Source organism: Scophthalmus maximus, chromosome 6, assembly GCF_022379125.1.
Source record: "Scophthalmus maximus strain ysfricsl-2021 chromosome 6, ASM2237912v1, whole genome shotgun sequence".
Lineage (NCBI taxonomy): Eukaryota > Metazoa > Chordata > Actinopteri > Pleuronectiformes > Scophthalmidae > Scophthalmus > Scophthalmus maximus.
This window is the reverse complement of record NC_061520.1, coordinates 8,484,965-8,510,733: the sequence shown is the minus strand read 5'-3', so window position 1 is coordinate 8,510,733 and position 25,769 is coordinate 8,484,965. Positions and strand designations below refer to the sequence as shown.

The window sequence follows — 25,769 nt, the reverse complement described above, 5'->3', positions numbered from 1 at the left end:
TGACTCAGGGCTAACTCAATATCTCTAACCAGGTCTAGACATAGACAACGACTCACAATAACAGGATGTGTTTGGAATCACAATGACTTATTGGAATTTTAAAACTGTTGATCTTGAGGAATTACAAGTCCCTGCACATGCATGACAAACACCACTTTGCAATTTCTTTCTTTCTTAACAGCTCATAAACTGTGGTATCCTCCTGTCATAAGATTGACTGTCCTCAAAGTTTTCCCCCCTTAGTCCCTGTTGCTTCACGTGTCAAGATTTGAAGTTTGGCAATGCACTGGACAAGTTTGCCGAGACAAGGTGGCAGATTCATCAGCCCAAATAAATTGTCTTTTTTTAAACTGTAAATTGCTGAAATTTTTTCGTTTCTCATTTATTTTGTCGGGTGAAAAAACAACTGTTGCCCGCGGATTTTATTAGCTAGCTAATTACAGTAATATGTAGTATCGGAGTGTTATTTCTTTCTGGCGTGAGACTATTCGGTAAAATGGAAATATATGTGTTACTTGGACAAGCAAGAATAATTTCATATTTACACTTTATTTTCGATATTTCAAACGATAGGCTTTACTTTCATATGGAAAGGCATTTGAACATACAGTAGTTATGCTATTTATTGTTGGCCTTGGGAGTAACCCTTGGTTACTACAGCAGATCAAAAGGGAGTTTTTTTTCTCTACACAGTCGCCAAGTGCTCATTGTGGGAACTGTTAGGTTTCTCTGCGATATACAGTATTAATGCGTTACAATGTAAAGTGCATTGAGATAATGTATGATGTGATTTAGCGCCATACAAATATAACTGAATTGAAATGATGCTCATGTGTAGAGTGCTGTCTGTTCCATTTCTCATAGAATTTTGCTCTTCTATTTTGGTTTTTGTGGAGGTGGTAAAAAGAAGTTGCAGTTAAAGCCACATTTAATGAAAACAGTGCTGTTCACTATTGTCACTTGTTAATTGTTAACATGGGAATCTTTTCCCCATCTCTACATCCATCGTTTATCACTTGAATTATCAGTGGTCCAATTAACAGCAACAACTGAAAACACTTGACTGGGTGTGAAGGGGCTATAAATTCTTTTCCCATTTCAAGTGGCAGTATTGGTCCATTGAGAGAAACCCCTCATAATGAGTGGCAATTTGTCTTTAAAGGGAAGAAAAGGTTGGAAATTCTATGTTTTTGATTAAAGCAGCATATTTTGCAAAAAGTTCATGAACTCCGAGTCCATTTACAAACCTCTTTCAGCCAGCTATTGTTATAATACTCAGTAAAACAAACCATGGTGTCAAACACTGAAATAGACAGAAGGGGTTATCTTTGTGTAAGTGAGTTTCTGATGAGATGCTTTGCATACTATTGAGGGAAATAGCAATACAGACGCTGTCTTTGCTTTCATTTTTTTCAAGTAGTATAAGGAGGGAGACAATGAGGATGTACACAGCAGGTTATGCACACTTCAAGTTGCCTAATGATTCAAACTTTTCCTCTAGAAACATCAGATGACTGTAAAAAAAAGAGTTTCTTGACAGTTGAAGTGTGAAGTGTTTGTCAGAACTGCCATAATCATCGCGAAAAAAATGTCACAACACCACCGGCTGCCATACAATTTGTCATAGCAACTGAAGAGGACAAGGACTTTTTTTTTTTTTTTAAATGCAGATTTATCATTGTGCTCTTTTCGTGATTCAACAGCGGGGCATGATGAGCTAAGGCAGAATTTATAGTCGGTTTGTGTACGCAGACGTGTGGGAATAGGAGGAATACATTAACAGCGCGTTAGACATGAGCATTCTTCTCTTTAAGAGCTGTGCACTCTAACTTCTCCCAAGATGAAACCAATGTCCTTGGGCGGCAGATCTCTTTGCTTCAACGTGCCACATTGAGAATGAAATGACCTTGGGAGGAAAACAGCACATGTGGTTGCCTTGTCACAGTGTCCTAGGAGAGTCATTGCCTGGTGAAAGAAAATGGCTCGGTGACATTACGTGGAAGCCGAAGAGAGCCACCTGCAGCCTAGGGGGTCAGTTCGACCGTGAGGAAGCGGCTACCGCCCATTTACACCTTCCTCACGTGGCCTTCACTAGTCTTGCCTCCTTTGTTGACGTGGACATTGGCTGCTCTGTGGCCATGTGTGTTCATTCTTTTCTGTCGCTCCTTCACCCCCACTTACAATCCCATCTCAGTTCAAAATGTTCACTCATGGCACCCAGAGGATGATAATGACTTTGGCGAACCTACAGTATTACTTTACCCCTAGAGCCAATGGAAATCTAACATAAGTTCTATTAAGAAGAACCAGTCAAAGACCTGTGAGTCAGTCTTACTCACTGGTCCATTACTACAAATACTGGTGTTGCTAGAACTAAATGATTTGATAGACTTCCTAAAATGTGTGGTAGTCAGTGTGGGCCATATAATCCCATAAATGGACCTATAAAGAGTGTTTGCACGGCAAACTCTCAATTTTAAGAGTCGCTGTTTATCAGTAGTAAGACTTTATTTCCCTGCAGCCAGAGAAATCCCTCTGAAGATCGCTTCTGAAAACACTCGCTATATGTAATTGAATTCTGTCACCCGGACAGATTCGTCATTATAGCATCAGTTTAATATAGAGGTGAGCGAAGCTCTCATGTAACCTCATAAAAAGGATGTCAAGGATTTTCCAGGATGGGGGAGCAAAGCTGCCGAGGAGAAGAGGGCGTGGTAGAGGGAGGTGGAACCAGAAACAAGGAAAAGAAATCACCACAGTTTCAACAGGCGGGACTATTAATGAAGCATTACATCCAGACTTTACCCTTACATGTGAAGAGTGTGCTGTATTGGGCACAAAATTTACAAATGAGTGAGTGTCAGATGATGAAGCTGCTGTTGGTGGTTTGGCTCTTTTTTTTCTTTATTTCCTGTGTGACGTTGAGCTGTGCTAAACCAGGCGGATCAATCATTTTCATAGCACATATTCACCTCCTGGATTGGCCGAATGTATCAACACCGACTTCTCTGAGGAATGTTTATTGGCTGACTAGGTCATCATCATGGCAAATCTGAAATTATAATCCGCTCTCAAAGAGGTGAGGCTTCCTATTCGCCCTGAGAGTGCAGTTTGCCCAATAACGGCCAGATGAACTAAGTGTTGTGTGTTTTCGGCTCCTTCTGTGTCTGTTCTTTGATCAAACAGGCTCACCAGTCTGGAAGCACAGTTGGCATGACGTCTGAGCAACACTTTGTGAGCGATCAGTGAAGATCACAGATCTTTATGCGTAGAAGGAGATCCCCTTATAGCCACATTATACCCCGCAGGAATTATTGGCACAACTTCTTGATCACATTACCCTGTGTAAGGTGCGACAGGTTGTATTCCCACATTGTATATTTCCCAAAAAACTCTGAGAAAAGAGAAGATATTTGTAGAATACCAAGAACACTTGTATACGCTGATACAGTGAATAGAAAAACCAGAAGTCATTAATCATTCAAACAAACCTTGGTCTGGAAATAGGGTGGACAGAAATGAATTTGACAGCAGGCATATCAACGCGCAAAAAAAAAATACAAAGAAAGTTGCTTCACTGAATTAGTTCAAACACCAAAGGCTTTTTCTTAGACAGGGAAGTATTATTAATATGCAATAATACTCAGATGCAATCAATGCTTGCAGGAGGCCAGAAAAATGCACCTTAGGTGACCTTTTTTAACTGTTAAATGCACACAAATCATGTACATGCAGTTAAGTGTGTAGAGAGTAAATGGTGAGTGTCTCATATTTCATCACCAGTTTCTATTAGTGCAAAGAAACTCTGTCATGTGACGGGTTTGCACTGAGGGCAATTTGTGGGCTTGTCTTGTAGAGAGGCCCCCATGCTGACATGATACATATTTGGTGAATGGTGAACTGAATGTGGCTTTAATGAACCACTTGTGTCTAGAGACGGTCTGCAATTGCAACAGCAATTCAATGATTTCTGGTGGTTCTTTCAAATAACCTGCACGTGCATAAGGATTCACAGGAAACCATGCATGCAGTTCACTCACAGCATTTTTGCTCATCTGCAGTTGAATCGGATGTATTAACTTTCTGTAACGGAGAACAAACATTTTTTCTTTCTGCTGCTTCCTTATTAACAGCCAACAACGCCCAAACCGAAGTGTTCACTCCACTGTGACGAAACAACAAAGACAATCCAACTTTTTAAAGTTAAAACTTATCTAATAATGTTTTATATGACTGAGTGAGAGACCACGATTAATTCCTGCCAGTAAACGTCACTCCCATCTTCCTACTACAGCCTTGAATTATTAAATCACAAAGGGTTCTGATACCACGATGAGATGAGCTCTCCTGAGGCAGCAAGAACGAGAAATCGATGGTTGCAATCACTGTCTGATGCGAGGTGACAGCTGTGTAGAGAAATAATATTTGTCATCTCCCATCGAGTTTTATAAGAGAAAAAAACTGGCAAACATTATTTCCAATGTGCAGAACAAGAGGAAGCAGAATGGGTTTGTTTGGGTTTGGCAAAATGGGTTTGGGGGAGCGTGCGCGCACACACACACACACACACACACACACACACACACACACACACACACACACACACACACACACACACACACACACACACACACACACACACACACACACACACACACACACACACACACACACACACACACACACACACACACACACACACACACACACTTTTAAATTTGACCTTTTGCCACGAAGGGCCATTAAATCAAATCTAAAGTGCAACTACATTGGTGTCTTTCAGAAAACACAGAGGTGCACAAACAAGCACATCATGAATCCCATATCATATAATGAGAACAATGATGAAATGAATGGCCCTGAAAGCAAACACCTAATGGGAATCACATCATCTCTCCAACAAATTTTTCTCGTGACCTCAGTATTGTCAAATCTATTTTCACTGCTTCATGTTAGAGGTGAAAGCAGCTGTAAATCATTGCACAGCAAAGAACGGGTATATTTGAAGTGTTGTGTGACCGCGTAGGCTGGGAAAGAGAGAGCTCAAAGATGAAACCTATAGTTGCTCTACAGCCACACTGTGATGGGAAAGAGACAAAAGTGCTCAAGACAACAGATAACGAGCAGTTTGAAGGGTACGACAAAAGCAAGAGAAGGCGTTGTAATTGACCTGCAGTCATCAGCGTCAGAAGCAACTCGGTCGAGCCCAATTAGAGCCGCACAACATACTCTGCCACGCTCGCAATGATGTTGAAACAAAACTGCAATTTCCGAACAAATAACACTGGTTAATGTAGTAAATGAAGTGGGGGGGGAAATAATCTTTAAATTGATAATAAGAACGAACAACCTCATTCACAAATGTCACTATATATCATGAGGTAAATGTAGTGAGGTGGTGTAATGTAATTAAAATATACCAACTCATCTCGAATACATCTGTCTTGCTGAAAACAGATGTATGTTCAGATCGGCATTTTATATCCTGTGTTTTCAACTTAAAGTTGTACTTATATAAGTATTATTAATAATAATAATTGTGGTAAAAGGTAAGGTTAAAAAAATATTTATATTCCATTTAAATACAAATTTACTCCGATTATTGCCAGGTCCAGAGGACAGCTTGAGCACTGGGACAGAGCACCTAGTTCATGGAGGCTGAGTTGTAATATTGAGAGAGAGAGAGAGAGAGAGAGAGAGAGAGAGAGAGAGAGAGAGAGAGAGAGAGAGAGAGAGAGAGAGAGAGAGAGAGAGAGAGAGAGATTCATGTTGCATGGTTGTCGTGGAGGAAACTGCCTTCATCAAGAACCCACACATTCTTCCTCACAAGACAGTTTCAACTCTGGCCATGGTATTTTTTTGGTATCAATGTGGAAACGGTGTGCAGATGGGCGAGCGGTGCTCGGGGCATGGAAGAGCCCAATATTATTTCATTAGCTCAGCCAATATTAAACTCATCTGTAAATGCCTGAATAAACCGGTTCCTTAGGTGCTCGGCGACCTCGTGGCTCAGCTACACGAGGTAAGTACACGACGAATCGTTAGGTTCCCTCTTAGATCAGACAGTTTTTTTTTCTTTCTACAGGCGGTCAACATGCAGAACTCTTTACCCAAAGATCTCAAACTGGATTTTAAACTCAAACTGAAACAGTGAGATAAGTTATGAATGATCTAGTGCTTGCAGTTTTATGGTATTTTATTGCATCACTTTTGTTGGTGTTTAGTATTTGAAAAATTAGTTTCATGTATCTTGAAGGCCTGTCTATCTTATTTTTTGGACAAAAAAAACCAACCTAAATTAAATTTGCATGGCTGAGTCGTGGATGTACGGCAACAGAAGAGACAGCAGAAAAAGCGTGAGAACAGCTGTCACTGAATATTATTTTTAGAAATTCACTGCATCTGAGGCTGAATCTTATTGACAGGCTTGACAGTTCAATGGTGCTGTGTGACAATGCTGTACAAATACACAGATACTGCCTAAAACGCCCGCCGTTTGTTCTCCATTCGATTTCTTTCTTGAGTTCTGCGACAGCTTTTCTCCGACTAGGATTTGGCAGGTTCAACCCAGAGTGGGAATTCAGCACAGACGAGGAATGAAGGTGGCTCACTGTGCAGGATCAAACACACACTTTCCCAATGTGCACATTGAAGAAGTGCCATTTGGTTTCATCTGGGGGGTGTGCCGGGGCAGGACTGACTGCCTGTGGGAGTTTTAAATCCCCTTTGCTTCATTTCTTTTGTTCTTAAGCTCTTCTGCTTGACCGGTGTGACACAACCTTAATGAGTTCAATAAAGTTGCACGACTGAATCCAACGGATGCCGTTCAATTCACTCATCAGTGAAGGGACCTCACGATGTTGAGTGCCTGTCCAGAGTCTCCAGCTCTGTGGTTAATGAAATGCAGAGATGAAAACAAACTCAAAATCCAAGAGTCAAAACATAAATTTTGAGAGAGAGAGAGAGAGAGAGAGAGAGGCAGCTCCTCTGTCACCGCTCATCTATTCAGTGATGACGGTGGAGCACTTCACTTCGCTTCACCACCGCGTGAACTCAAAACATAACAGCCGCTGTGAAGAAAGTAACTGTGCTCATGTGAGAATAACAAGCTTTCAAGATGCTTCTGATTCTGCGAGGACGCGGGGAGGTCACCGCGGCCTCGAGACGTCAACGTAATTTGGCATCCAGAGCTGCAGATTTACCTCAAGAGCCGCGTGGCATGTTGACGTGGTCAAGAATGGGGTGGCGATCTCGTTTGGCGTCCGATAACAGTGGAGCAAGTGGAGCCTTTTGCATGAGGGCCCTGTGTCCGTTGTGCGTCTGAATAGTGATCTCTGAAAGGCTTGTGGTTGTTTATCTTCGGTTTTGGCAGTATCGACATAATCAACCGAAAATATTCCTACACACGGCAAATAAATGCCGTATTTTCTGGCAGGCTTTTAAAACAATGGTTATGAAGTGCTTTAGGAGAAAAGACGCATGCGTAGTAGTTGACTTAATAAGCTTAACGAACCTGAAGCTTATCACAGAGATTTACAAAAAAAATGTAGAACATTTGTTTTCACATCTAAAAGCTGTTTCTTTCTGTAAGTGTAAAATAGGTCATCTTGTGTGAGGTAAGATGTTGGGGACTACAACTGAAAACAAAAACACTAAAGAGCCGCTGAGGTCTGTCATCCAGAAACTTAAAGGGCTCCATGTATCCCCCCCATCTGCTCCTACTGTTGCACATGAGCATCATCCAACATTTCCTGCTTTACTGTCCCACCTGTTTGTTTTTTTTCAACAGGCTCTCTGTCACACACAAAATTAAAGAAAAAAAACTACCAACACGCTCAACCCACACTGCAGCCAAGGCCAGTGCATCTTCCCACATCCAACCTCTCCGAGCTCGTTAAGAAGGCCACGGCTTTCACCGTCACATCGGCATCACAGTATCCGTGACGCCCTCAGGATACAGGTTCAGGTCCATTAGGTGCAACAGCGTTTCGGCAAAAAGCCTTCCACAGTACCTGCAGCCGCAGCAGCTCTTAATCAGACATCCCGCCGACAACACCCCTCGTGACGCCTGTTATGATGCTTGTTATGCTGCTTTTATGGAACATTTGGTTTTCCACGAAAACGTCACATCTTCATCATCTCTACATTCTTCTTCATGAAATGTCCTTGTTGGTTATCGTTGCTGTTCAACGATGCGTACTGGTTTGTTCGTGGAGATTGAACTGATACAGAACTGTGAAAATGAATTTTGACAATAAATACTGAATAAATAAAAACCCCGACATATATTCTTTTTTTATTGACACGTCTGTAGATCATTGTGGGCGGCTGTAGCTCAAGAGGATGCTAGATCGTCCACGAAACCAGAGGTTTGTTGGTTCGATCCCCGCTTTCCCTACTTTTGTGGTGCCCTTGGGCAAGACACTGAACCCTACATTGGGTGTTTGAATGTGACCGACAAAGCACGGTAAATAGCAGTGCTGTGTGAATGGGTGAGTGTGGCTTGTCCTACTGTATTAAGCGCTTTGAGCGGTGGATAAGACTAGAAAAGCTATATTAATACAGTCCATTTACCGTTATTTCTTAGATTAATCACTTATTCATTTTCTCTTGTGAAATAACAAGAGTCAAAAATGACCGTAATCATCTAGTCCAGTGGACCAACAGGGTGATGTTTCCAAAGGTCTCGTTTTGTCTGACCAACAGTCAAATTGCCGTCTGTGACATGAACCTGTTGGTTTACGTTCATCCTGTTAATCTGCACTTCGACGGTCGTGAACTAACTAGAAACAGACGCTGCTTGTTGCTGCTCTGACAGCGACACTGCAGAAAACATCAGCCGTCGCCGTGAATTTCCTCAAAGCAGCAGCAATTCAATCTATTCACTGTCTCCAATATCACATTCAAATGAATCAGTGTTGACTGTTTCTGTGATCATCACGTTCAGAAGCAGTCAAAGAGACGCATCTCTTTCATCTCCATTCTTCGCTGACTCTTCTCTTTTCAGCGGTTCTTCACAGCTGTGGGCTTCCCACAGCAAATTCAGCTCAGACTGGCCGAGAGTCAACTTGCACGCCTTTCTGTGACAAGTGAGCACAGCGTGTGTGTGTGTGTGTGTGTGTGTGTGTGTGTGTGTGTGTGTGTGTGTTTGTTGAAAAGCGTTTTCAGGAAAATTGTCACTTATACAGACATAACTGCAAAGCTGTATTGTCCAACAAAAAGTAGTTATGATGACGGGTTGATTTGACTGCTTATGATATTCTGATATTTGAGCTTGTTCCAAGATCGAATTATTTCAAGGAAACTGTTGCACAGCCTGGATTTCCGGCTTGTAAAGATGAAGGCCACGAGCTAAAAGACGTTGGTCTCACAAAAATGTGCTTTATACAACTATTGTTGATGTTTGATCTGATGAGAAAACCACTGCAACAGCTTTCGAAAAACAGAACTTATCACTTCCTTTGCAAATTCTAAAAGTTGCTGGTCTGCTAATTTTTTAAAAGGTTGTGTACATACTGTTACATTTGTTTCAAGGGTCTACTGTAATATATATATATATATATGTATATAAACACACACACACACACACACACACACACACACACACACACACACACACACACACACACACACACACACACACACACACACACACACACACACACACACACACACACACACACACACACACACACACACACACACACACGGATAAGGGACATGATTCACTCCTCCCAATCTACAGTATCAAACAAAAAAAAAACAGAGTACTAGTAAGATTAATAGTCATATCTGCTTATGAGAATTTCAAAAACATTGTGTTTTATGATGCCAGTCTTGTGTCATTAATCCGAATCACTATTGTCACTTTAAATTCCTGCACGTCAATTAAATAAACAATCAGTGACCTTTGTTGCATGTCGACGATGACACTATAAAAATGTGACACTCCTGAATGTGAATGTACTGTGTCTCTCCATTACAGCAAAATCCACACATGTTTATTGCTTCCGCCCGTCCAGTCAGAAAGCTTGTTGTGGTTAATGTATCTCATATCTTGCTACATGGGAGAAAGGCAGCCACATCATCACTTTCATTTCTAATACTGAAGGGGTGAAAAACAAAATGAATACTTGATTCAGAGAGATGTGAGAAAACCCCTTCTTTTCACAACACCTGCTGAACTCGGGGTGCATATAAATTGATAATTAAAAAAGGGGGAGGTGAAAAGGAAAGGGAGACACAGGACGATATCCCGGAGGCGCATTTGAGACTGGAATAGAAAAAATAAATAAACACCCTGTTATTATTTATGATGTCATGTAGGCAAATTCACCCCAGGTTGAAGTAGATGGCGCGCACACACTTTTTTGAAGTAAGAGACGCTCAAAAGTTTCCTCATTTCTCTCTCCGTTTCAAGTATTTAACTTCAAATGCTTAAAAGTAACCTTGACAGTTCCCTCACAAATGGTGAGTGTTAACTGCACCACTACCTTGTCTACATCCTCCTTCACAGCAATCTGAAGGTTATTAGTACATTTTCTTTACCTTTTCTCCGAGCCAGCTGTGAAGTGAGATAAGGGCCAAGTCTCTAAAAATAACCCACTCGTTGGAGGTACAAAGCATGCCGTGTCATTCAAGGTTCTCCTTTGTGCCCCGATACAAACATCTTGAGATAACTTGTAGGGAACTGCACTAGGTAGCGTCACATCTTCTCTCCTCCTCGCCGCCTTCCGTCCTTTTCTGTTTAATTTGACGTTCGCTCATACCCTTTTATCCCTCCTACTACCACTCTTTGTTCCTACCTCGTCTCATCTATCTCTTCCCATTTCTTCCCAGTGTCACATTGTTAAGACGTTTTTATACACAATCAAATAGAGACAGAAAAATCATCTTATATATATTTGCACTTCTTGACCACCATTTCACACCTTCTCCAAACACTTCCCCCTCACTTCGTTGACCTGAGCGTGCCAAATTTAATCACACACACACATTTAATCACATGCCAGCACTCCACCTCCACCAACTCGCTCGCCAAGTGCAACACCCCGATACTCCTCTCTCCGAGGGTGTGACCGTACAGGTGGCTTCAGAAACGTGTCAGGAGCAAACACACACACACACACACACACACACACACACACACACACACACACACACACACACACACACACACACACACACACACACACACACACACACACACACACACACACACACACACACACACACACACACACACACACACACACACACACACACACACACGGTACCCTTTGCCATCAGGGCCCGAGGCTCCTGCCTGAGGAGATTAGACTTGCCAGCACTTTGCCTGTCTTTGAAAATCATTCCTTAAAACCTTTTTTTCCATAGGAAAGATTTTTAATGCCTGATTTTGACTGGTTTCAACTCGTCTTCATTCATTTGTCTGGTTTCTGTCTTTGTAACCTTGTTTAGATAAGTGTATGATTATTATCATGCCACATGTTCCGTTAATTTCTATCAAAAAAGGACCAAAAACTGATTTATATGGGGAACATTTTTTTTATATAGAAAAGACTAATTAAAAAAAATTCAATGAACCACGCAGAAGGTCTCACTGTCTGAAGGCTGTTATATTCATTGTTATGAGTATGTGAAGAGAACATTTGTGCACACTGCACTACTGGTGCTGAGGGGCTGGTGTTTACTGTACAGTCCGCAGTGTGTGTGTGTGTGTGTGTGTGTGTGTGTGTGTGTGTGTTCAGCGCTTTGTTATTGCAAGTCAAGTATGAGAAACAATCATTGAACTGTACCTTCACCGACAAAAGGAGAGTCCAGAACAATTACGGCTAGAAAGACAAAAAGAGATGAAAAACAAAAAAGATGAAAGAGAAGAGGAATGTAGTGAAACAGAGGGTGAACAGTTCGTCCTTCTTCAAGCTGGATCGCTCCAAGGATGGATGAAGGACCGCTCAATGACGCCGCGATTGCTTGATTTTAGATCAACGAGACTGGGACTGAACACAAAGAAAGACATTATTACACCGATGGTGTCATCTGTTTTAGAGGCTGAGGAAAATCTACACTTCATTTGCTAAATTAATAAAAAAAATTGATTTATACTACTTACATAAAATGATATGATAGTAGTTTAAAATATTCACTCATAATGTTTTATATCAAGATTAAATTACATGGCTATATCTCATGATTTAGGGTCTAAAGTAATGACAAACTCATCACAATGAATTTTCCCTAGCTTTTTTTTAGCGTCCTTCAGTTTGTTTTCGCTTTTACAGCAAAACATGTTTGGTTTGGATCAGTGACGTAATTAATTGCAGCCACAGCAGGAAGCAGTTTGAGCAGAAAGAGCTCTAGTGAACCCGGACAACACGAACAGCTCAGCACATAACAGCAGCCCCACAAAGAGACCAAAGCTGAACATTCACAAATAATGAATCATCACAGGGAGCTAGATTCTCTCAACAGGCTTCCAAAATAGTGGCCAGACATAGATCCAGACCAATATGGATTTTTAGGGGACTGATACCAATACCGATATCTGTATAAGAAGAGGCTTGATGTTTACAGTGTAACCATAAACTTTATTGTAATTAACTATAAATAAAAACAAAACACAAATACAACCATACTCAAATTAAGAAAATACATTTTTTTCTAAGTAAAAATTAAGGAGCATCGTTTGCAGGGCATATCGGCAAAAATAAATGCAGATACCGTTTCGTCTGTGTAAGTGGGAGGCTCATATACGCCGAAAAATCTGAATAACAACTCCGGTGGGATGACAATATTGCTTTTTGTCTGTTGGGTGTGTAAATAAGCAACCGTTTGCTTAGGTATGTCATATCAACTTAAGGACCAAGTTGATATGACACACACACACACACACACACACACACACACACACACACACACACACACACACACACACACACACACACACACACACACACACACACACACACACACACACACACACACACACACACACACACACACACACACACACACACACTGACGTGCCATGATCGCTGTCCATGCAATGCTAAAGGTAAGTACATAAAGTACAGACAGGAAATAAAGGAAGAAAAATTCCACAACCACGTGACCACAGGTTCACTAGCTGCCTCTGCCTCCTTCGTCCAGGCTCATTTAAACGTTTGATGTCGGGACTTTTCGTGTGGTTTTTTTAACCACGATTTGATTGGCTGCTGTCGGCGCTGCAGCTTGAAAAGTTGAGCAACTTGAATGAGCAGCTTCTCCGTTGAAGCCTCCAACGTGTGCGTGCGAGTCCTGCGTTAATGATTTGACCAGGGATATATATATATATATATATGCACAGAAGTTTCATATTAGAATGTGCGTGAGTGTGTGCTAAGGGTAGTGTGTGTGTGTGTGTGTGTGTGTGTGTGTGTACACGCGCTGAGCACATGGGTTTCACTGCACCAGAAAGGCAGTGAAATAGCATTGAAGAGCAGAGGTCGTCAAGCTTCCCTGACACCACAATCCTTTGCAAGTTGAATTCGTTTTAAATGAGTTTAGGTGTTAAATGAACCCAAGTCGGAGCTAAATTAAATTCCGCAGCTATCATTAGAAAGGTTTCAATTAAAGAGCCTGGTGCTAGAAAATTGGCTCAGAGCATTTTCTGCCTGATAATGGCAGAAGATTTCTAATTTCCTTCTAGCAGTTTTAACCTCACAGGTACAGCAACACAAGCAAACCAGCCCATTAATCCCATCTGAAGGCAGGCTGCTATAGAAAACCAGCACATTGTGTAACCTCCGATGATTTGTGTGGCGAAAAAACTAAACATTCCCACTCACAAACTACGCAGGACTACGTCCCAGTTGTCTTTCAGCTCGGCACCAAATAATCCACAAAACAACGTACGTCATTCCAGAATTAATTGGCATTCATTGCATTCACAAATGCCGTCCAAACTCTTCACTTTTGTTTACAATTATCCACCATCAACTGGAAGCACAGTTAACGTCTCCACCGCTCGAATAACAGGAAAAAAATATGAATTTGTTTGCATAGCGAGCAAATCAAAAGGCAAAAGAATACATATACAAACCCATCCAAGTTCCCCTCACGCAGAGAAACCAAAAGATAAAGGGTTGTTAAATATTACATATACGCTGCGAAAGCCAAACACTCACACAGACTATTAATTGACTTCCAACGCGAAAAAAAGGCTTTGTTCTACCCAGTGTTAATCGATCCCTTTAAACAGAGCAGCAGCAGAGAATGCTTATCAGAATACCTTTCATCAAGGCCCGGCTTGGCATTGTCGCTTGTCGTTCTTTTCTCGCGACCAAACTCACTGCTCCGGCTTCCCTTGTTGTGGTTAAGAGTTGAGACAATTGACCTCCTTCGTGGCGTTCGCTGAAATATTCACGACCAGCGCAGACAAATGCAGATTAGCAGTCGTTGATAGATGTCGTTAAAGATGACGAGCCGATGAAGATGACGAGCCGATTCATTTATTAATCAGGCGACAGAAAGAAAATCAGTCAAACGTTACTTTACTCTTCAAAGTGCTAGTTGTAGAAAAAGACCAATTTGATGATATCACGTCTTTTCTTGAGGCATAATCTCACTATTTGTGAACACTGTGATGAAGAATACTAAAATGATGAAAGGGCCACGTTGCTTGGACAAGGGGGTCTGTTCACCAAAGCCTCCAAATTAAATGCCACTTCTCTGTCATGGCCCTCTGGAGCCGCGCATGGACGCGTTTTTTCTGATCTTGACACTTCTGTCTGCTCGACGGCATCATATGTCAGACCCCTCGCGAAATCGCTTAACCCCCGATTCGCCCGACATCACAGTCAGGCGACGTTATGGACCTTCTGTGAGTGTTGGGGACGGCCGAGTTGGAGAAATGCTTGTTGATCCATGGCAAGAAGAACACAAGTACCTAGTACCTGCGTCGATCCCTCTGGAGCGATCCCGGTTCGAACCATCTGTCACGAGCTTGCATCTTCTCCCCCGTGTTTGCATGGGATCTCTCTTTGTTGGCCATCGCCATTTTCATCCACTGAATAAGTAGCATATCGCAATTCTGGGCCCTTCACAATAGGAGCTCCCGTTTTGTCCTCCTGTTCAAGATGACAGGTGCGATGATTTACAGGTAACCCGCATATAACCAGCACTGAGGTATAGATATGCCAGAATGCATTTTTAATATCTGACACTCAACACGGAACCGAAAACTGAAGCGACAGTCAGACAAATTTTTGTTTGACCCTTTCTCAACAACTTCTCTCTCATTTTTCCTACCAAACCCGAACAACAGAGCATCTGTGAACCTGAAGCACGACTCGTCGTGACCCCACACTTCCAGCCCCTGGTCCCCCGGGCCCAGTCCACTTTGTCTAATAGAGATGTTGAGCGGAGAACACAGAGGGGAGCGAGCTAAAAGTCTCTCTGAAGAAAGAAGCAGATTATATATAGCCACTGATTAAGGCAGAGATGGGAACATGACCTACATGCATAACAACATTTTCTCTCACTTTCTGCGACGGAACAAGCCTCCGTCCAGGACCAGGGACTCTACAACTGGGAGAATCACTCTAATTATAAAGCCAGAGTCAGATTTCCATGCACACCTCATTAATATTCTCTCATTATTGGGTTAATAATGTTGTTGGAGGCGTGGGAGAGCTGGTGGCGTGCCAGTGAACCTTCAGCTTCAAGTGCACCTCTCATGCAGGTAAAAGCTGCACTTTGCCTGCATAGTGTATCAGATTTTAGTTAAAAAAGATAATACTAATTCCCTTTCACACACACAGCCTGTGTTCTCAACATGGCTGTTCCCCTGGGAGACTCAGGGGGAGAGAAAGATAGGTAGAGCGAGAAAGAGGTGGGGGTGGGGGTTCGGGGGGGGGGGGCTTTCTCCTTCCTCATCAATCTTTTGAATCTTGTCCCACTGAAGCCAATGACCGTGTATCCGGCCCGGCTCCGCCAGCAGGCAGCCGCAGGGAGCGGACCTCGCTGAGATTCAATCCAGATTCCTTTTATCAGCCACCTGAGGTTGATTTAACACCCCGTGTTCCTGGACGGTGAGAGCGGCTGATTATGCGGCCAGCCAGCCCCCTCTCCCTCAGTTCCAGCCCATTGCCCAGAACTGCTGCGCTGCCTGGGCTCACGCAGACACGGCGAGGACACGGAGAGAGGCGGGTCATGGCGGCGAGACGAGATCATAGGAAACGTGCGCACATCTCTGCGTCTGTCGGCATCGGCATATCAATGTTTGTATGTGTTCTCTGGGAATCTGCGTGAATCTGAACAACATGTTGACAGCCAGAACTTTTCACAATGCGGCAAAATAACTTCTACTGTGTTAGTGTTGATTGAATTTCTCAATTTTCACGCGATAAATGATTGGGATGTGTCTGTGTGTTTGCTCGATTTTGTCTGTTTGTGTTTTCTGCCAAATGCCACAATTGGACACAAATTCATGGATAAGAAAACACATTCCGTGAGGACAACTTGTGTAACTGCTTTGGTGCAAAGCTTTGGTGTGAAGCCATGTTAACTGTAACTTTTCCTCTATCAGTTCAAGGGGAGGGTAGCGATTCTAATCCAGGTTTTATTTCCTGAATATTTTAAGATTTTACATGTGATGATCAGTTTACTAATCATGGGAAGCTCTTCTCGCTTTTGAAATCAGATTTCTTCTGTGGCTCTCATCGATATTTCTTGAGTCTGAAAAATTGCATTGTGTCCCCTGCAAGTCCCAACTTTAGTCCCTTTAATCATGGTTGGGTTAGAACGGGTTATGGTCTCATCTGGTCTCATTATGGTCTCATCTGGGGTAGGCGTTAGAGTGATGGAAGTACATTACAAAGTGTTCCTCCATTGTGAAAGAGTTTGATTTGCTGAAAATTAATATAAAAAAGTCTACAGTACAGGGTGAGCCAAATATAGAGCCAGACATACCGATTCCTGTATCTTGTTTATCATCCAATGATGAAAGCTGGCAGCTTTTGTGAAATGGAAATAATAACTCGATTTGTAAGTGAAGAGTGCAATCTGTTTTACATGTTGGTTAAATTAAAATTGTCATCGCGCGCACGCACGCACGCACGCACGCACGCACGCACGCACGCACGCACGCACGCACGCACGCACGCACGCACGCACGCACACACACACACACACACACACACACACACACACACACACACACACACACACACACACACACACACACACACACACACACACACACACACACACACACACACACACACACACACACACACACACACACACACACACACACACACACACACACACACACACACACACACACACACACACACACACACACACACACACACACTACTCAAAGAGTTATGGACGGATTTCCATCAAATTTGGCTCAAAGACAGGTCCCAGACATGTTAAGAGGTTATCAAATATTGGGAGGGTTTCAGGTCTGTATCCAGGAATTCAAGGATTCGTCTCTATTGCGAGATGATGGCAAAAGTTATATCTTCGAAAAAACATAATAGCTTTAAAAACGTGTAGGTCAGATGGAGATGGGAATACAAGTATTGGGTGAAACAGCAGGTTGGAGGTGGGGGATAGCTCAATTTCATTTGCTTCATTTATTTGTCTCACTTCGTTTTGTAGTTTTGACAGAGATTGAATATTTTTCACCCTTGTGGGGTTCTTTTATGTGCTTTGTCAAAAAACCCAAAGCAAAAATGAAAAAGCTTTAGGTGCCCTTGAATGATGCATTAAGAATCTTGCTCCAGCTCCCGAGACGGACAAGTGCTAGTCACATGTTCGTTACTAGCAATGATCCGACCTTTCATGTCCGAGGAATCAGAACAGAAACCACGCCCAGCATATAATAAAATATTAAACCTATATATATTTTAGAATATTCCAATTTAAAATATCCCTATTGAATTTGTTGTGTTTTGATATCCATAGCAATACTGAATTATTTAATACAGACAAAAAAAACATGTTCAGACAGTATTTGGAATAAAGTTAAATAAATTGAAGAGCACAGACAATCTGAAGGTACAGTTCGTACTGTATTCTCTGAGAATTGGTGTTGGATTTGGGCTTCAGGGAGAACACATATTGAATATGAACACTCAAAAAATGAATGAGTGAGCCTTGAACATGCATGAAATGATAGTTCTCCTGATTGCAAATGACTGTCCCTGGTTAGAGATGAGGATCACCATTGTTGGAGCTGCAGAGAGACTCTAGGTACCGACGACTATTGTGTCAGACATAATGGCACCACACAAACTCATTGCCCAGAGTTCACGATTTACATAAGGCCCTCACTTTGGTATTTCTATCCTTTTGTAGGTGTGATACAAAGGACTCTCCGATAAAGTGCACACACACACACACACACACAAATACCCAAATACCGTAGAACAGGTAAGGCCCGGCAGCCTTTTCAGCCCTCGCTCTGTGAAAAGACTAATTCTGGTGCAGAATAGTGCCATGCTTGACTTTTAATTTGATTCCAGTTTTCTTATTTGTGAAAATAGACAAAAGCTCCGACACACTGACCTCAACGTGAAGAATAAACATCAGCTCCCGGTTCTGAATTTACGACTGTGAAAGGACAGAAGGTCTGAGGTCGGCCGGCGAAAAAGGTCACTCCTCAACGCGGGACTGCTTTTTGTAGAAAGTACATATAAAAGCCAAAATAAAAAAATGAGCCCACAAATTCTCCTGTATATATATATATATATATATGTATTTTATTTTTTTCTTAGTATAACCTTAAGTTAATAATTTAATTATGGATTTCAGCTCTGGTTGGTAATTTAAATCCAATATGGGAATAGCAGACTCTGCCACTGATAATGACACTGTAAATATACTGAATGGCCACAGCAGGAGAAAAAAAACTGCTGACCATAAATATCTCCTTTTTTTTTTTTTAAAGCAAACAAATAATAGTGAGTTATTGGTTGCTGTAATTGTTCCTTCTGTCCATAATGGCTGTGAAGAGATCGCTTCCCAAAGCAATTTCAGGGCAAGTAATTTGAGCTGACCAATACTCCTTTGAAATTGTGTAACCACCCAATATATTTTTGGGCCATGGCATTTTATCCCAAATGGCAGTTCTGCATTTATATATTATATATATATATATATATAACATTACCTACGTAGAGACCCTGATTGAAAAAGTGACTTTTAGGAACTTATTGCTATTCTTCCACTGTGCCTTCATAATACAATACCTCACTGAGCGGAAACTTGGGGAACACTTTCAAGTTCACCCTGCCATTCGTGGCACTGAATCTCAGTGAGCCTGTGTGAAAAGTAAAGAGCAGAGAGGAATCATAATAAAGGTGACAGAGGGTCTCTCATGGGACATTCGCCTCCAGGCTCACAGCAGAGAGATCTGACTTTATAATGCAGTTAAACTAATTCCTCACACAGTGAATGCCTTGATCGATCTCTCTCTCTCACACACACACACACACACACACACACACACACACACACACACACACACACACACACACACACACACACACACACACACACACACACACACACACACACACACACACACACACACACACACACACACACACACACACACACACACACACACACACACACACACACACGCACGCACACACGCACACACTTCAATTAGGAGAAAATAAATCTGTCAGAAATACTGTGCTTTTGTAAAATAATCTTTTTCATTAAATTATCGCACAAGGTTTCAAAGTAAAAAAAGAAGAAGTGCTGTTTGTGAAATCATGTGATTCAGTCCAGAGATTTTAGTCATGATTAATTTGATTTAACACTTGTTTGAATTAAATTGAGGAATCTAAAAGTGAGGAGGAAATGGAAAGGAAAAAAACCCCAACACTTAAAATACCTCAACATAAATGAAGTCCTTAATTAACACCTGAGTAGCATTCAGGCATCTATTCAATACATTCAATGTATTGTATCCATTATTTGCCCTCAAGTCTCAAATGAGCTGTAATGTGTGCCAAGTAACGTGTGCAGGGCGTCTTAAAGCTCATTTAAAATGCAAGTGGTTTACAAAAAATATTAAATCTCAATGAAAATAAACAGGAACATTTATCTAGTTTTTTAATTAACATCATAAACGAGCGCAACAGGTAGAGCAGAGTGAAGAAGAGAGGAAAGATTCTTACATTGAGTGTGTGCATGTGTGTGTGCGCGCATTGGGTAGGTTTGTGTCTATAACTCACCCTAGCGTCGTCATGGTGACGATGGTGTACCAGAAAGAAGCTGGGATGCTGGTGAACTTGGTGGAGCTGGAGCCCTTCTCTGCGTAGAACATGACCGTGGCGAAGATGATGATGGCCATGGTGAGAGAGAAGAGGAGGAAGCCCAGCTCGGACGCGCAACTCTTCAGCGTGTAGCCCAGGATCCGGAGGCCCTGCGAGTGACGGGAGAACTTGAAGATGCGGAACACCCGGAACACGCGCAGCGTCACGAAGGCGCCGCTCACGTCCTCGTTGTTGGTCATCACCAGGCCGATGTAGTACGGCAGGATGGCCACCACGTCGATGATGCTCATCACCGAGCGCATGAAGCGGTAGCGGCTGGGCGCGGCAAACAGGCGCATCAGGTACTCCACCGTGAATATCATGACGCAGGCAGTGTCCATGCAAAAGAACGCCACGGTGAAGCGTTCGCCACACGGCATGTCTTTCTGGTTGGCAGTGGAGCCACAGGGCACCGTCTCCACCACATTGGTGATGACTGAGATGGCGATGAAAAAGCCAGTGACGTAGTAGAAGACGAGGGCCATGGTGGAGGTGTGCGGGTTCTCAAAGGCTCGCCACATGGTCTCCCTGAAGTTCATGTGGGGCAGCTTCAGGTCCTTGTTGTCCTCCTGGTCGTCCTGCAGCCGCTCTAAGTTCTCCCTCTTCCTGTCCTTGTACTCTTCGTAGCAGCAGTCGCCGATGATCTCAGGGATGATGCCAAAGAAGGTGAGCTCCTCGTCGTAGGCAGAGATGCACTCCTGACGGGGGTAGTGGAGCTTCCCTGTCCGGTAGAAGTTGAGGATGCTCCTGAAAGCGTCGGGGTCCCGGTCGAAGAAGTACTCCTTGGTGTCTTCATTGTAAAAGAAGTCTTTCTCAGAGCTGCCCAGCAGTGTGTCTGGGTGGCGGTCCAGAGTGGTTCTCCAGGTCTGAAAACGGCGGCCGCTGACATTGAGGACGATCAGCTCGTCCTGTTTCCTACTGTTGTCTCCCGGGGCAACAGGCATGCTGCAGTTGGCAACAGGCATCCAGCCAATGGCTGCTGCCCTGGCAAAGGGGAGCCATGCTGCTACTCCCGTTGCCATTGTTGAAGCAGGAGTCTTCAAAGTAGACCTTCAGACTCGACCCTCCTTGAAATGAACCGGCATCTGAGACACAAATGGCAATGGGGAAAAAAAAAAAGAGCTGAAAACAAAGGTCACAACAGATGATCAATGCCAATCACAATGCAGCAAAGCGAGCGGAATGAAACTTGACATGACATTTTGAGTTCCAAATGAGCCCCCCCCACACCCTTTATTAAATTTCCAGTCACTCTCCTGCTTTCTGTCCAAATCGTCCACAACCTTCAGAAAATGTCATCCAGTTTTATGGAAACAGCTGATATATGGCAGGAAAAGTGAGCCCGGGACATGCAGCACACAAGGTCAGGTTTTTAAGTACAACTCCGATGTGAAGGTTATTTGAAAAGAGGACTTGATTTGGAAAGGCTGCAACAGTCTGCCTACACCGTGATTTATGAATCGGATGACTCCTGTTTCAAAACCTAAGCCCACGTTTGCTATAATATGAATGACTACAGTTGGATGTTCAGTGAATAACCGTGCAGTGCCACAGTTTATCATATGCAGCATCAGCAGATACACAGCGAATACAACCACGAATCAGTCTGATCAGCATCGACAGGGAGAAGAAGCGCCGACCGTCCGGGACTGAAACAGACCTGTTGAATGGTGTCGAGGAGGTTGACCTGCTCCATGTGTATCTATATGGTGACATTACTACACACTCAATGACCTCAATTTGTTTGCGAAATATGTATGCACATGTATTGATTCCACACGTTGTTCACTAAAACACACCTTTTCCCATGAACAAATTCCAACTTTCTACGAGAAATACACCTGTTCACCTGGCACATGCATAATCTCCTCTGAGGCGAGGCGAAAGGAAATTCAGCGAAATGGAAACGCCAAACGCTCACCGACAAGGAGCGGGGGAGGGAAAACGCAATCCCAGCTCCTCCGGACAGACACAGTGGAGTTCGACACCATCAGAGTCCCCAGTCCCAGGTGAGAGAAGAGCAGCTCGGATCCATCCGGAGGCAGGAGGAAGCAGCGAGCGGCGCCTCTCTCTCCTCTTCCTCCGGCGTCGGACGCACGACGGACTCTCCCGCGCCGAGCAGAGCGCCAACGCGCGGGCGATGGAGCAGGTCCAGTCTCTGGGTCCCGCAGACGCAGAGGGGAACAGTGTCCTATCAACGGCAGGACTGGTGCGTGCCCTTCCGACCGATTCTACATCGCCGCTTCTCTTTTGGAGAGGAGCGGCGCGCTTTTGCCTTTTGCCGCCCGAGCGCCAAAGTACAATGCGCGTTTCTCCCACTGTGCCAGCCCCGCGTGTCGTCAGCCCTCCTTCCCCATCATGTGGGACGGACCCACTCCGGCCACATCCCGTCTACTGTACTGCTGCATCGCGCACTTCATCAGCAAACAGTGTGGTGCTGGTGGGGCTGGGGGTGCTGGTGGGGGTGGGGGTGATGGGGATGGAGGATAACGTCCCAAAAGTCACCGGCGGAGTGGTGAACTCGCTCCATGGAGCTCTCGGGTGTTAGAGGGACACATTGGCCTTGGACTGTTTTAACATTGTTTCAAATCATGATGTAAAGTTATAATTAATGAAGGATGCCTCGACTCTTATTGCACCCGACAGGGAGGTTTTGTTTTTCATCGGCGATTGTTCATCTGCTTGTTACGCGTGGATTACGCAAACATTTACAGGACCGATTTGATTTCAACGGGATTTGTGGACGGTTGGGTGCTCGGGGAACCGAATACATGTTGGGCTGAATGCGGTTAAACGTGTGGATCCAGGGTTGGATTTGTTTCCACGTTCTTTAACCAGACGAGATGGGGCGTGGAGCGGAGGTCTGCGCTCTCCAAAGTGCCAGGGGCGTAAACTGCACTGCTGGGGGGGGGGGGGGGGGGCATCATGACCTCCAATTTATGTTTTTAAATTATATTATCCAGTTAAATGCGACCTATTATTGTTATGACCCACGTTGTCCAGGTTGCAATAAAGAAGAGACGCAGACACAAGGTTGAGATGAAAAGAAATGATTAGCAATTAGAGAGAAAGAAAATAAGATGTGTTCTCTGATGCTCATGGACTCAACAGTGCTTGCGAGGAAAATATCTATTTATCTATTAGTGACAGTAAAAGAAATGTTTGCCAGTAAAACAAACACACCAAAAAATGTTTCCATAATTATCAAAATGATCATTACTCAGTGATTCTATCAGGTTTTAGCTGAGGAGAGGGAAGTCCATATTCTGGGATCAATGTAAGAAACTGAATGTCGGAATCCTTTCACGGTCTGCGTTTCTCTTCTTGTTTTCAGCTTTACACATTTTCCGATGACCTTCCCCAGGGTCCACATCATCTAATATGTTTCTCATCATCATCATTAGTGTCATCGTCCATACAATACTATATAAATAATAATCCCAATCCATACTAACACCTGAAAACGTATTTCACTGCTCGTAAAACGTTTACTATAGTTGGTAGTCGAGTCGTGACTGATAAGAAACAGACAAAGGTGACAGCGTCTTTGTTTCCAGACATCCCGTCCATGCTACAAAATAATAATGCAGCGTCAAATTTTAACGTTTCCAAAGTTCTCAGTCTTAGGCGCTCGATGTGGACGGCAGGTGTAAACGCAGTACCAGTGATTCGTTTTAAAACCAAAACCAATGTTCAAGTAATGACAAAACCGTTGAAAGCGGCAAATTATTCGGGGGCGACAGGCCCAGGGGACGCCCATAACAAGCACCCTTCTAATTTTCCATATGTGGTTTTAACAAGACGGGGCTGAGCTTCTGGGGGCTATCAAGTCCCGCATTTCTCCCAATCTCTATTCAGCACGCGGCGAAGGCTGCATTGTTTTTAACGCTAGATGAGATCAGCAACTTCACAACACCTCTTTTTGGAAAATGACTTTTGAAGTATATGATAAACACTTTGTCTGACTAATCCTGTTGGGAAAGGTTCCCAGAAGTACTATTAGTCCAAGTGTAGCCCTTGAAACTTGAAGCATGAAATACTTGCATAAGAATTTTTTTGACATCATCTGGGATTTAATTCCTCCAAGGTCACTAGACTCATCACGAGTTATTAGCACATTAACTTCCTTAACAAAAGGGCCGGCTGGAATCTAAAAGACACACTGTAAACCGACGCTATCACTAGACGGGAATGACAGTGTCGGATCATTGTGCAAAATCCAACAATATGTTGTTTTTTTTAAATATCGTGGCTGCAGGTCGGCCGGGGGACACAAACCCATTGCTCCATCAAAGTTGGACTTGCTCCACTCCACGTGTCGACTTCCACACTATTATTTTCCACCTCTGCGCATATACAATTGGCATGGGATGTAAATCCGGAGAGGTTTGTGCCACACGGATGCAATAATCATCAAATGTGAAGAAACACTATACAAACAACTCGTCATGCAACACGCACCGATTATAGTTACTCTCTGTTCCAAACATTTGGTGTGTGGTTATTTCACGCAGACAAATGCATTTAAACATGTGCAAGACAGAAGCAGTATAAAACTATTTAGAGAAACAGCGAGGCCTCGTCATGATTCAGTAATAACACAGAACCAATCGAATGTAATTTATTATTCTTTCGTGGTTACTCTAATTCCTCGACAAATTTCCGGCCGCTATCTGGGCCCCAGGAGTTCTGGAGCCCTGGTGCAGTTGCCTGCTCTGCAAGGTTTGGTAATTCATCCCAGCATTTTAACCTTCCAGAATCAGAGGTAACGCTATGCATGTTTAGTAATGTTATGTATACCTATACCTAAACTGCAAGACACCTCATTATGATCCTCTTTACCTATAGGATAGGGTTAGGGTTAGTGTTAAAACTCAAATGGGTTTTATGCCAAATAATGAATTAATCAAACATTAGAGTTTGAACTGTAAAGCAATACTGCAATTTGTAAGTGCTACAGTTACAACTTCTTTGAACGAACAAAGTGTCAAGCACTAGTGTTAAACTCGTGATAAAAAAAACTCCATCCGGCATCGTTTTTTTCTCTCTCCATAAAAAAAACCCCTCCATCATCTAACTCAGAGAGTGGGTGTCAAAGAAAGCCACGTAGCCATCAGAGAGAAAGAAGTAACGAGCCCCACTGGCTCTCCCTCACTAGCGCACACTTCAATCCCAGGCAGGACGGTCAGAACACAGGCCTCTCGGGGGAGTGGGGCAGGAAGAGGAAGGGTCTTTGAATGGACGTCCTTGTGTGTGTGGCCGTTGGAGGAGAGAGGAGAGGCAGAGAAAGAGAGACGCTGTGTGGCCTGGCCGTGGAGACAGACAGGCTATTGATGGACTCCAGTACATTCAGATGCTCAGATGGAAGTTCTGACACATCATGTCAAATATTTGTGAATTGAGTCTTTGAACTTAGATTTTTTTTTTTAATTGTAGTGTCTTTCT

At 43.2% G+C, this 25,769-nt stretch overlaps 1 protein-coding gene across 2 annotated transcripts in view; it reads right to left on the bottom strand.

Moving 5' to 3' along the window:
• The window catches only part of LOC118309296 (potassium voltage-gated channel subfamily D member 3-like), a 107,454-nt gene that overhangs the window by 36,732 nt on the left and 44,953 nt on the right, over positions 1-25,769 (bottom strand). Inside the window, exons 1-2 of one of the 2 annotated variants that reach the window (XM_035631232.2) lie at positions 22,246-22,726; positions 20,244-21,409 (exon numbers count right to left, since the gene is read on the bottom strand). In XM_035631232.2, the coding sequence (XP_035487125.1) occupies positions 20,244-21,346 (1,103 nt within the window). In that variant the 5' untranslated portion in view covers positions 21,347-21,409; positions 22,246-22,726. Of the gene's footprint in view, positions 1-20,243; positions 21,410-22,245; positions 22,727-25,769 lie in introns of those variants that run through there. The other variant, XM_035631233.2, reaches the window with a different exon arrangement.